Source organism: Pogona vitticeps, chromosome 6 (assembly GCF_051106095.1).
Source record: "Pogona vitticeps strain Pit_001003342236 chromosome 6, PviZW2.1, whole genome shotgun sequence".
Classification (NCBI taxonomy): Eukaryota; Metazoa; Chordata; class Lepidosauria; order Squamata; family Agamidae; genus Pogona; species Pogona vitticeps.
The window spans coordinates 91625611-91638785 of NC_135788.1; the positions used below are offsets into that span (position 1 = coordinate 91625611).

Consider the following 13175-nt stretch of genomic DNA (forward strand, 5'->3'; position numbering starts at 1 on the left):
ACAGTGTCTTCGATTGTTTCTTTGAGAGAAGTCCCTATAACCTGTTCAAACTATGGAACCATCCCATACTTCCCAACCTCCAAGACAATCTCCAGGTCAATCTCTGCTTCTCCATCAACCCAATTGATTTCCAAAATTTCACAAAAATCTAAATCCAAACCTCCCAGTTTGACTAAATCCACCTCCGTACCAGTTCCCCTCAGTATCAGAGCATTCTAAATCAAAGAAGCGAAAGAAATCAACTACTGACCCCCATCCACACAGACCGGTACTGGATCAGCCATTACCACAGGATCAGCCTACTATACATGTAGACTCCGGAGGAGTCCCTTCTCCCTCCCTCTGACCAGCTTCCATCTCCGATTCTGGCACACTCTCCATCTTCACCAATCGATACCACGGAAATCACCATACTTCCTGCTTCACCACGTTCCAGCTACAGTTTGCTCAATTTCGATGGGCAATTCTGACTCTGTGTACTGGGCACCTAACGTTTCTCCTCCCTGTAAGAGGTTGAGGAAGGACCACCATACATCCCGGACAGGTCACTTTGGTGCTGATCCCATACGACCCACCACTCCATTTGGGTCTTTGACATCTCGATAGAAGATAGACAGCCGTCTAGAAGATATCAACGCTCCAAACGGGTCACACTCTATGAGCCTCCACAGTACAGTGGAACCTCGACTTACAAACGTCCCTACCTACGAACATTTTGACTTACGAACAGCTCCGTTCGCAAATAAATGCATTGACTTGCGAATGGAGCCTCGACCTACGAACGAAAAAAGGCAGGGGAAAAGGGCGGTAAATTCAAATTTCCCCTGCCTTTTTTCATTCCATTCAAACTGTTGGTGGCGAAGAGGCTGCCCTTTCGCCCCAACAGTTAGGAAAAGGGAACCCCAGGAGGTCTCTGATGGTGGCGGGGGACCCTGGGGAGGTCTCCCAGGGCTTCCCTGCTGCGATTGGAGACCTCCTGGGGGTCCCCCGCTGCCACAATTGCATTTTGTCTCCCTTCTCTTCTCTGCTATTTGTAAGGCTTCGTTGGAGAGTCACTTTGCTTTCTTGCATTTCCTTTTCTTAGGGATGGTTTTTGTTGCTGCTTCCTGTACAATGTTATGAGCCTCCATCCATAGTTCTTCAGGCACTCTGTCCACTAAATCTAGTTCCTTATCTCTGTTCTTCACTTCCACTGTGTATTCATAAGGGATTTGGTTTAGATTATACCTGACTAGCCCAGTTTTTCCTATTTTCTTCAGTTTAAGCTTGAGTTTTGCTTTAAGAAGCTGATGATCAGAGCCGCAATCACCTCCAGATCTTGTTCTTGCTGACTGTATAGAGCTTCTCCATCTTTGGATTCAGAGAACATAATCAATCTGATTTCGGTAAAGCCCATCACCATCTGGTGATGTCCGTGTGTACAGTCACCTCTTCTGTTGTTGGAAAAGAGTGTTTGTGATGATCAGCTTGTTCTCTTGACAAAACTCTATTAGCCTTTGCCCTGCTTCGTTTCGAACTCCCAAGGCCAAATTTATCTGTTGTTCCTTTTATCCCTCGACTCCCTATTTAGTATTCCAATCCCCTGTAATGAGAAGAACCTCTTTCTTTGGTGTCAGTTCTAGAAGGTGTTGTAAGTCTTCATAGAATTGGTCAGTTTCAGCCTCTTCAGCATTGGTGGTTGGTGCATAAACTTGGATTACTGTGATGTTGAAAGGTCTGCCTTGGATTCGTATTGAAACCATTCTATCATTTTTAGATTGTATCCCAGTACAGCTTTTCCCACTCTTTTGTTGACTATGAGGGCTACTCCATTTCTTCTACGGGATTCCTGCCCACAATAGTAGATATTATAATCGTCTAAATTGAATTTGCCCATTCCTGTCCATTTTAGTTCACTGACACCCAGGATGTCAATGTTTATTCTTGCCATCTCCTATTTGACCACATCCATCTTAACAAGGTTCATAGATCTTACATTCCAGGTTCCTATGCAGCATTTTTCTTTGCAGCATCGGACTTTCCTTTCACTTCCAGGCATGTCTGCAGCTAAGCGTCCTTTCAGCATTGGCCCAACCACTTCATTAGCTGTGGAGCTACTTGTCCTTGTTCTCCGCTCTTCCTCAGTATCATGTTGGACACCTTCCGACCTGAGGGGCTCATCTTCCAGGGGCTCATCTTTTAGCCTTTTGTTTCTGTCCATGCAGTTTTCTTGGCAAAGATGCTGGAGTGGCTTGCCAGTTCCTGCTCCTGGTGGATCGCGTTTAGTCAGAACTGCCCACCATGACCTGTCCATCTTGGGTTTCCTTGCACGGCATAGCCCATAGCTTTTCAGAATTACTCAAGCCCCTTCAACACGACAAGGCAGCAATCTGTGAAGGGAAATGTACAGATTAGGATGTGGTGAATTGAAACAGAGAGACTAGGAATCTAAACCACCAGAGAGTTGATTCCTTGGCCCTGAAGAATGCAGTATATCTAGCCAGAGCTTGCAAGTTTTGTTTTGTTTTGTTTGTTGGATTCCAAGAATTCTTCAGCAAGCCACAGTGACTGGGAGATTCTGGTAGTTGTCGGCCAAAAACGTTTTTTTCCTCAGCTGTGAGTAAAATTGACTAGGATACAGGCACCCTGCGTTTAGAGTTTTCATCTTAAGAAATTTCACATAATAGGCAAGAGGTGCAGAAGCTCACATTTTAACCTCAAGCTCCTCCAGTTTAAAAGGATCTCTGGTATCTCGAACTCTGCCTGGGACCTTGGGCAACTGCCAGGTAGAGCAGTGAGTGTTAATTCAGTGGACCAGCACCCAAGCTGAGTTGTGGCGGGGGTCTGCATTTAGTGGGAGATCACATGCATTGCATGCAGGCCATCCTGGGATTAATCTCTGGGGTCCCCAGCTGGACCTGGAACAGTCTTGAAATGCTGCTGCCAGTCAATGTCAGCAGTCCTAGGCTAGAGAGATTGAGGGCCTGGCTCAGTATAATGCAGCTTTCTGTGCTGCTGTCTTTAGTGTAAAGTAGGCATGGGCACTTGGTATTAATTTTTCCAAGCCCAAACCCCCCCCCCCCCCCAAAAAAAACCAGCCAGGCCATTTAGCAGGCTCTGTACAGCACTTGGCTCCGTCGTCATCATTGTCACGCCAATCATGAAAGCAGTCTGGGCGGACTTTCCCCGCCTCCCTGTGCAGCCGACCACTGCAGCACGGAGGCAGGACGGGGAGTCTCCCCACTCAGCCAATGAGTGGTTGGCTGCATGGGAAGGTGGGGTGGCGCTGCAGTTCGTATTCGTTTTTCCAGGAAAATGAATATCAAGTGCCCCGTGTGGTGTGAAGTGATTTGATGTAGGTTCATATGAAGGAAGGGGCCAAGGAGTAAGTAAGAACTCCTGAACTTTGATTTTGCCTCTCCTATGTGTTTGCCTCTCCTATGCTGGCAGTGAGTTTGGCTTTCCCAGTGCCAGTCCCAGCTTAGGTAACACCTGGCAGGTGTCAGGAAGGAGCATCTGCTCAAAGATGTTGACCTTTTTCTTTCTCCCTGTGGGTCTGAAGGACAGAGCTCACCCACCTTCCTAGCTGGATCCCAGACTGAAAGCATTTGGTTGCATCCTGCACACACACACTGTCTTCTTCTGCTTCTTCTTCTTCTTCTTCTTCTTCTTCTTCTTCTTCTTCTTCTTCTTCTTCTTCTTCTTCTTCTTCTTCTTCTCCTTCTTCTTCTCCTCCTCCTCCTCCTCCTCCTCCTCCTCCTCCTTCTCCTCCTCCTCCTTCTCCTTCTTCTTCTCCTCCTTCTCCTCCTCCTCCTCCTCCTCCTCCTTCTCCTTCTTCTTCTCCTCCTCCTCCTCCTCCTTCTCCTTCTCCTCCTCCTTCTCCTTCTTCTCCTCCTCCTCCTCCTCCTCCTCCTCCTCCTCCTCCTTCTTCTCCGTCTTCTTCTCCTCCTCCTCCTCCTCCTTCTTCTCCTTCTCCTCCTCCTCCTCCTCTCCAACCCCACCCTCCGCTTCCACCCACTTACGAGCCCAGGGAATCCCAGATGCTGAGAAGAGGATTCTCCCTGTTCTCTCATGCTGCTGTGATGGGCACAGGCTGTCCTCAGGTGCTGAGCTGGCCTCGTGGGGAGGGGAGGAGGGGAGTCAGGCAGCATCATGCAGTCATTGTGGAGGAATGGCAGAGCCTGGTCTGGCACTGGTCCCAGGAGCTCCTGGTACAAGCCGTGCCCACAACCCTTACATGGACAAGAGGACATCCTGTTGAGTGCTTTTGCAAGGAGGGGGGGAGGGGGACACCCACCTGGTAGTACCAGCCTTGCTTTCTCCCTCAGCTTTGCAGTCACTGTTTATGGTCTTTTTTTAGAAGCTGCGTTGTGTACATGCTGATGTGTTGTGTTTGTTCGAAGGCTGCACGTACGCATCAACAGTGTGTGTTATTGTTGGGTCACTTCCCTAAGTGACAGCTTTAATCATAGTTCCCCCCCCCCCACTCTAGTTTTCATTTCTTGCTGCTATAATTCAAGCAGTAAACTTATGCTGGCTAAAATTTATACTTTGGTTGTAAATGTCTGCTGTACAGCTGCTAAAGGCATGGGTCTAACTGCTGTGGTAAACATCATTACAGTGCTCTTTCACAGCAAAAACAAAATATTTCCTGCACACGGATGGCTGGAGAAAGGCTAGATTAAAGCTGTTCTCCCTGAAATCTAGTTCTTTGAACAGGAAGTACAGGGAATATCTTTTTGTATGGAGGACTATTAAGTCCTGTCAGCTTTTGCCTGCTGTTTGAATTGGCATAACCCAGTCACAACTGGAGCACCTCAGTGGAAGTTAAAACAAAAAGTGCAGGAACCCTGGTGGGAGAAAGTGCTGACAATCATGTTGTAGCTTTCTATGAAATGTCTGCTTGCTATCAAGCCAATAAATATAAGGTACTTCCAGATGAGGCTCTTATTGTGCAACTGTTCTGCCTTATTCATGGGATATTAAAGGTTTCAAACAACTTTTCCTTCAACTTGTAACCCTCACAGATTTTCCCACTGACTGGCTTTTCTAGTTATTTTCCTCTTACCACAGAAGATCTGTGAAGCAGAGAAAGCGGGAATAACAGTGTGGCGTCCATGGGCAGTATATAAGTCTAATAAAATAAGTAAGTAAGTGAGTAAGTAAGTAAGTGAGTAAGTAAGTAAGTGAGTAAGAAAAAAAGAAAGAAAGAAAGAAAGAAAGAGTGTGTGAGGACACGCTATTAATTGAACACTGTGCTTCCCTAGTTCTCCCCCACTTTCTTTTCTTTCTTTTTTTTCTCCTTGGCTGCTTCATGCATTGCGTACATGTGTAGATATGATGTGTACATTTAGCAAAGGGCTTGTTTTGGCTACACTTGTGATAAGAGCACACTTACCAGAGAGGTGGGCTGGTTGCAGATCCTGCACATTGTAGAAAACATATACTTAGCGTCATGTAATGAACAGAGAGTTCCAAGGGATTGTATTAAAAGCATTGTGACACTTCTAGGTCTTGGCCTTCACTACCCTACAGTCAATTAAAAACTCAGTAAATGAAATTACACCTGCTCCAGTGCCTGGTTGGTAGGGTTTTTTTCTGCAGTGGGAGGAGGGTATCTGTCCTGTAGGTTTCCCTTCTTGGGAAACAGTGGTGTTTCTTCTTGTTGTTTCTCTCCTACCAGAGGTTGGATGTCATCGTGGCTGTTTTGACCTTGAATGTGGCAGCTCCAAACAGTGATCTTGTGTTGCATCCAGACTCTTGAGCCAATACATTCTTCTCTTTCCTTTACTTGTTTTTCCATTTATCTTACTTTGAATGAATAGTTGTAACAATCTGTACTTTTCATTTCTCATTAAGTGTTCTAGTACTTACACTTTATGTGCTTATGATTTTTGGGTCTATATTCATTCTGTTTTGTACCTTTTCATTGTAACCGTGGAGTAGCGTCTTGTTGGTTTGCTTTTTAAAGGCTTTTATATTATATAGTTCTTCTTGCCTTCCCACCCAATTCTTAGTCTACATCTCACCCAGTGCATGCTTCCTTTATTTTGTGTTCATACTTCATACTTTCCTGTTATGGCCTCAGTGCTGTGGGGCCAAAGAAGCCCACCAGAGTCCAGAAGCTGCTGTAAACATTCCTTTATTAACCAGGCTTTTAAAGGTATTGTGCAAGTGACTTGGCTATTTAAATTGATCTAATTTCCATATGTGAAAGGATCCCAACTAGGTATCTTTTTTGCTCCATCTTTCCCCTTCTGTTAGCAGAATCATAGCCAGAGGGGCAGCAGTGTGGGGTGGGGGGGAAATGTGGCGGGGGGGGGGACCTGCAGCACTGGCAGCCAATTGGCTCAGTTGCCACTGAGGTCACCCTTTGTAGTTGTTCTTAATCTAGGCAGAAGTAGGACATTTTGTCTTTTCTAGGAAAAGTTTGTGGAGACGCATCTATTCATGCACACAGATTTCCCTTTCACTCAGTTTGAGGCCAGGTAACAATACTATTATTTAAAAAAGAAGGCTATGATTCAAACAAATGTCAAAAATGAATAATTCCTCTTGTTCCAATTTAAAAGCAAAAATTTTGTAGGCTGAAATTGCACGCTACTGAAATAACTGCTATAGAGATATCAGTCACTGTAGGATTTTGGGGAGATCCAAGAAAAAGGCACGCATGGCTTCTGGTCATTTTGGTGCTTGATTAGTATGCTTGTTCGCTGTTTTTTTTAAGTGCCTCAATTTTAGGTGGTGTTCAATAAATATGTTAAAATGATACTGAAAATAATGCCAAATAAAGTGGGTTAGTCTTTAAACCTTCTTGGCTGCGTTCAGTGAGACAGACTAGCCCACCTCCCCCTCCCCGACAAATTTATACTAAAAAGAGCAAACCCTGATGACTGGCTTACAGTCATTTCAGAAAATATTACATGTGTCTTGAAATCCTGTCTATTAATCAACCCTCCCCCATGTGAGCTAGCCTTCATGCCTAATCCACATAGCCTTCTGGAATGTAATTCTCTCCCTTCCCCCCCAATCCTCTTGAAATTGAAGGGGGAGAGAGATTATTCAGCTTGCAATTAATCCTAAAATTGTTTGGAAGTTAAGCTGATATAAACATCACCCATCACTGTGTGTCCCCCGTACGCCTATTGTATAGGGTGGGAAATTCCCAGCTCCTTTTTAGGCTGAATATCTGAACCCTGCTTCCTCCCTCCCCAGAACATTGAATTTATTTATTTGCTCTATTGATACCCTGCCTTTCCTCCAAGGTAGCATATATGGTCTTCTTCCCTATATTTATTCTCACAGCAGTCTGGCTGAGAAAAAAGCCACCCAGTCGCTTTCATAGCCAAGTGAATATTTGAAGTTCTGTCTCCCCAGTTCTAGCCCAGCTTGGACCACTCACTGTACCATCCTGGCTTTGGGAGAATTGCTTCCATTGCTTTCCTATTCAATAGGAATGGAAGTGGGGAGAGCAATATGCCACAAGATGATGCCCTTTCAATAAGTTAGGAAAGGTTGGGTTGTGCCAGTTTGAATATGAGGTATTGTATGTGAGACCTGGCCCTTACTGATTCCTAGTGTAATACATGCAGAGTGCCACATAAAATTAGGGAGAAAGGGTTGCTTCTGTACTATCCACTATGTTATTTCTGTGTTCTGTATCTACTATGTTATTTCTGTGTAACTCATGTAGGTTGTAATTCAAATCATTTCTTTAATATGATATACTCACCATGTATTAAGTATTATGCAGTAGACATTCTCTGTTGACATTCCATGTATAACCCAATCATTTATATTTCTATGTACAGATTCAGTAAGGAATCAGTAAGGGCCAGGTCTCATATGGGTCATCCTGGGGTAGTTGGTTAGTGGTTCATTTGGAAATATGACTCAGTGGCCTTTGCAAAAAAAATATGTATAAAAAATGAAATCAAGCATGCAAAAATCTTTTGCAGTGTTGAGCCAAGGGGGGAAAAAGATGAAGTGGAAGGGAAGTGACATCAGATATAAATATAGCCAAACTTCCTCTTCAACAAGAAATTGGCCCTTTAACCTTCTTCAGCTGTGACAAAAAACAACAACAACAATACCAACCTCTTGGTTGTCACCCAATTGTTATCCCCAAACAAAGTCATTGTTCTTTTTAAATTGTAAAATTGCAAAAATATGTTGTTTCAAGGGAATATTTTATATTTGAATAATAAATATTTCAGCTTTTGCCGAAAAGATAAGAAAACAATCATTCGGTCTGTATATGTACTCATATAAGTAGGTATCTTTAGAAGATGTAGTTGTGTTAGTATCTATATCAGAGTCTTTAGCTGGCTGGATTTCTCAGGGAGACTGTAGTTACATGTGGGGAAAAACTGTTTTTGAATTGGGTTTAGCATGTTTGAAATTTTTTTAAAAGGTGACTATGTGACATGCATGGAAGCCCAGGGTTTTGTGTTTTTTTTGCCTGGAAAGTATGTGTTTTGGTGGGAAAACAAAATATTTTACTTGGCTGCAAAGAGGGTCATTTATTTTAAATCACTTATGAAATCAATTTATTTTCGACTGTTTTGACATATTTGAACAGCTTTGTTGGTATACATTGTGTCTATGGGGTTCACCACTTACTGGTATGCCTTCCATGTGCTCTCTCCTTCTCCATGGTTTGTGTTTATGCATGTGTCTCTCCCTCTTTTGCAAGCCTAGTCAATGTCTCTGGTCAGTTTCAGCCCAGACTGCTGTTCCTTCCTTTTTTCCTCTCATTCTGTTCTAACAGTGTGTCATTCTGCAATGATTGGAGTCCTCACAACCAATAGACAACACATTTTAAAAACAAACTAAAAGTTTTCCCAAGAGGGTACCCACACTGACCTGAAAACCACATGACTATCACTTGACTGTAAACTGAATTCAGAAACTCTGATCTATCACTTGATTTATTTCAGTAGTGTTAGTGCACCCTAAATCTGGCGTTGGAGCCAGAGGTTGGGAGTTCAAATGCCCACTGGGCATCTCAGAAGAGCCAGTCTATGTGGCCTTGGGCAAGCTGCACAGTCTCAGGATGCTCCCAGAAGAAGGGAATGGTAAACCACTTCTGAGTACTCTCTACCTGGAAAACCCTGAAAGAGGTTGCCATAAGTCAGAACTGATTTGACAGCAAACTATTAGTATTATTATCAGAATCGTTATCAGTCTGTGTATAATATCTGTACAAATCGATTATACCAGTGTTCCCCAACCTTGGGCCTCCAGATGTTCTTGAACTACAACTCCCAGAAGCCTTCACCACCACCTGTGCTGGCCAGGATTTCTGGGAGCTGAAGTCCAAGAACATCTGGAGGCCCAAGGTTGGGGACCACTGGATTATACCATACATATACAAACAATGTGTTTGTAAGGTCATTTCTAGCACCAGCACCTAAGCCTTAGAGGCATCTGTGTCCCGGGATGTGAACATTTTTCATCATCATTCTCCTTTCCCCAAGCCTTCATTAGTTAATAAGACATTTAAAATAATTTGAAAAGTGCTATCTTATCTCCCCTTAATCTTCTTTTCTCAAAGCTAAACATGCCCAGTTCTTTTAGTTGTTCCTCCTAGAACTTGGTTTCCAGGTCCCTGATCTCCCGTCTCTGAACTTGTTGCTGCATTCTTCTTAGTATGTTGTTCAGAACTGGACAATACTCAAGATGAGGCCCAATGAATGCCAACTAGAGGAAAACAAGTACTTCACAGAGTTTGGAAACTATACTTCTGTTAATGTAGCCTAAAAAGCATTTGCTTTTTTTTGCGGCCACATCACACAGTTGCTTCATATTCAGCTTACGATCGAGAATTCCAAGATCCTTCTTGGTCATAGTATTTTTGAGCCAAGTATCCCTCATCTTGTAACTGTGTGTTTGATTCCCCACCCACTCCTGCTGTAGAACTGCACTTATCCCTGTTAAATTTCATTCTATTGTTTTCAAAACAACCTTTTCTGCAATAATTTGTTTTTTCAGTAAGAATCTAGTTCTTTAACTTGCATATTGAAAAAAAGAAAAAATGCAGCTTCTTAACATATTTAACTCTGTGCTTAAAGCATTTGCTCATCTGTAAAATTCACAGGCTGTTTAGCAGCTAATTTCCTATCACTGGGCAAGAGATGCTCTTGAAAAGATTGCCTTGGCTGATTTGTTTTGGGTTAAACTTGTAAATAGCTTAACTCAGCTTTTTAATAATGATATTTTTTTAAAAAAATGGCTATATTATCCATGTTCTAATGTGCAGAATCCAGTCAGCTCTTATTTAAATGCACTCAAACAATATTGTACACACCTCAATACTCTGCTTGAATACCAGGTGAACCAGGAACATGACCACCTGTTTCCCCCAAAATAAGACCTAGCCTGAAAATAAGCCCTAGTAGGATTTTTCAGGATGCTCGTAATATAAGCCCCAGCCCCAAAATAAGCCCCAGTTAAGTGAAACCCCCTTTCTATCATTGTGCAGCAACCAGAAGTTAATGACATGACTGTATTTGAATAAATGTAGATTATTGTACATGAAAAAAATCCCCTGAAAATAAGCCCTAATGTCTTTTTTTAAAGCAAAAATTAATATAAGACCCTGTCTTATTTTCGGGAAAACACAGTATGTATTCTTTTAATTTCAGAGCCAGTCTCCCATATCCCAGTGTGTCTGAGTTTGACAACAGTTTCCAAGATTCTTAGCCAGCATGTCCAGTAGCCCTGCTGCTGGGGAAGTTGAGAGCTGTAACTTAATGCATCTAGGGTTGGAGAAGAGTTTTCTAAGTTCTTCCATCATAGTATGGTCTGTTACCTTTCTGTCTTCACATACCACCTAGAGTTCAGTTAACACACTCAATAAATGTACGTTGCTATGCATTTCTGTCCTACTTTCAGGGCCAGTGTATTTCTGTGGTTAGTGGGGTATTCCATTCCCTATCTGTGGTGGGTAGTTCAGTTGCTTCTCTCACTCCTAATCTATCTCACAGGTTTGTTGTACGAATAAAACAGGGTCACTCTGGATTCCTTGGTCAAATGGCAGAATACAAGCAGTGACTGGGAAAGTTGCCCTTTTTTGTTTAGTGCCTTCCAGTATCCCCCAGCCAGCATGGCCACTGGATGGCAGTCCGAAAAAGAAACCTTTTGAGGGTTTGGGTGCAGGACCATAAATCAAGTGTCAATACAACCAACTCCTACTTCACTTGTTTTTCAAACCACTGTAAACTTGAGTATAAGAAGGGTGAGTTGGGCTGGCTTAGTTTGTTCCGAGTTGCTGCTTATGAACTGGCTTCCCTTTTCCAACATCCACCACAGGGCCCATGTTAACAGTGGGTTTTCTTCGGGTGTGAGTGTAGTAAAGGGGCAGCGCTTCAGAGGCTGCGTGAAGGATAGCATGGGAATCCTAGGTCAAGAGTAGGTTAGCCCTACATGTGTGCGCGCGTGCGTGCATTGTGCGTGTGATGAAACGTCTTCCCCCAACCACTTCTGCTAGTCTCAGATAACATAAAGAGAGTCCACATGTACTGCCCTTGCCTCCTGGCTTCTTAAAGGGTGTGGAAATGCAGCTGTGTGGAGCGAGAGGGTAAACCGTGGTGGTTGGGAAAGCTTTGGGGGTAGGGGATCGCAAGGCGGGGGTACGATTCCATCAGGCTTTCGTGAGGGGGAAGAGGAGTGATAGCTTGAATCTTCTGGATTCTCTCTCCATCATGAATTCACTTTTTTCCCCTCCCCTCACCCCAATTGTCTTCTTTCTAGGTGGCCGGATGGGAAACGTAAAAGAAAAAGCAGCCAATGTTCGGTGAAAAGCAGTATGTCAGGTAAGAACATTTTCCGGCCCTACAGTGTTTACAGATGTCCGATCGCCGTGTGTCTCTCTTCCCTGCCATTAGAGGGCAGTATGAGAGGTTCTGTGCCTGCCACCAGCATACCGAAGAAAAGATCCAATTCTTGTTTAAGGACTTGTCCTTCATTTTCTTACTCCCATTTCCAGGTGAGAGCACACCACTTGCAGAGTAGGAGATACCTCTCAGAGAGATTTGCATTCTTGAATAATCAGTCAGATTTACCCAGTGGATCGCAGCTATTTCAGCGGGGCTCCAGAATTGGAACATAGTTACAGAATGGATGGGCCATGTCTGGAGCTGCCCAGCTTACACAACTTCTATTCCACCAAGCTAGACACAACCCCCTGGTTGTATTTTGTGGACTGCCAGGTATTTGGCAATCAGTTTTGCTTTTGCTGTCCCGGGCAGGAGACAAAGCTGTGAGCCCTTGTGGGAGCCGTACATGATTGATGGGACACGTTTAGCTTATTTGGTTGCAAATTTGGAAGGCGTGGGGTGACCAAGGCTGGACACAGAAGACAGACAGAAATGTGGGGAGTGGGGTGGAGGTACAGCAACTCCTCATTAGCTCCCAGTCTTTTTCATGTTGTTCCCACTCTGGAAGAATTGGCAAATTTCAATTATGTACTAGAAATTTTAGGTGACACATAAATATGATGTTGTAGTTTGTCTTAGCAATGTGGCGTCTATCCAATAATTATTTCAATTAATGGCTCATAGAAGGGCAGTTGGGACTGACAGTTGCTAATCCCGTGAAACTACAGATCATCCACCCCCAAATACCCCTTCATCCTACTCAGTCAAGACCACAGTTTGCCACAAGCAGAGAATAGGCCCTCCAAAGCCACGTGCTCACAAAACAAATACTGTACCTTCCAGATCACTTCAGCAAGTGAGCCAGGGCATACAGTAGAGGTTCAAGGAATATGTAAAAATGCACACACACTGAATCCCTTGGTGTTATAATTTGGGGAACTCACCCTTTCCTGTTTATTCCATTGGGAATCAGGTTACTTATTAGACCTTGATATGAAAACAGTGTATTTACCGAGACTTCTAAGAAACATTTTCAATAATACATTGTTCGTGGTTCAGTGGTTAAAGTGCTGTACTGCAGACAAAACTGTGCTCACGACCTGGAGTTCAATCCCGGGTAGCCGACTCAAGGCTGACTCAGCCTTCTAGCCTTCTGAGGTCGGTAAAATGAGTACCCAGCTCGTGGGGGGAGGGGCCAATGTGTAGCCTGCATAATTAACTTGTAAACCGCCCAGAGAGTCCTTGAAGCGCTATGGGGTGGTATATAAGTAGCACGCTTTGGTTTGGTTTGCCTTTTGCATAATTAACATGTAAACT

At 43.7% G+C, this 13175-nt stretch overlaps 1 protein-coding gene across 1 annotated transcript in view; it reads left to right on the top strand.

Moving 5' to 3' along the window:
- The window catches only part of THRA (thyroid hormone receptor alpha), a 134847-nt gene that overhangs the window by 98349 nt on the left and 23323 nt on the right, over positions 1–13175 (top strand). The window contains exon 3 of the mRNA XM_073004239.2: positions 11734–11795. Coding sequence (XP_072860340.1) covers positions 11734–11795 — 62 coding nt within the window. The remainder of the gene's footprint in view (positions 1–11733; positions 11796–13175) is intronic.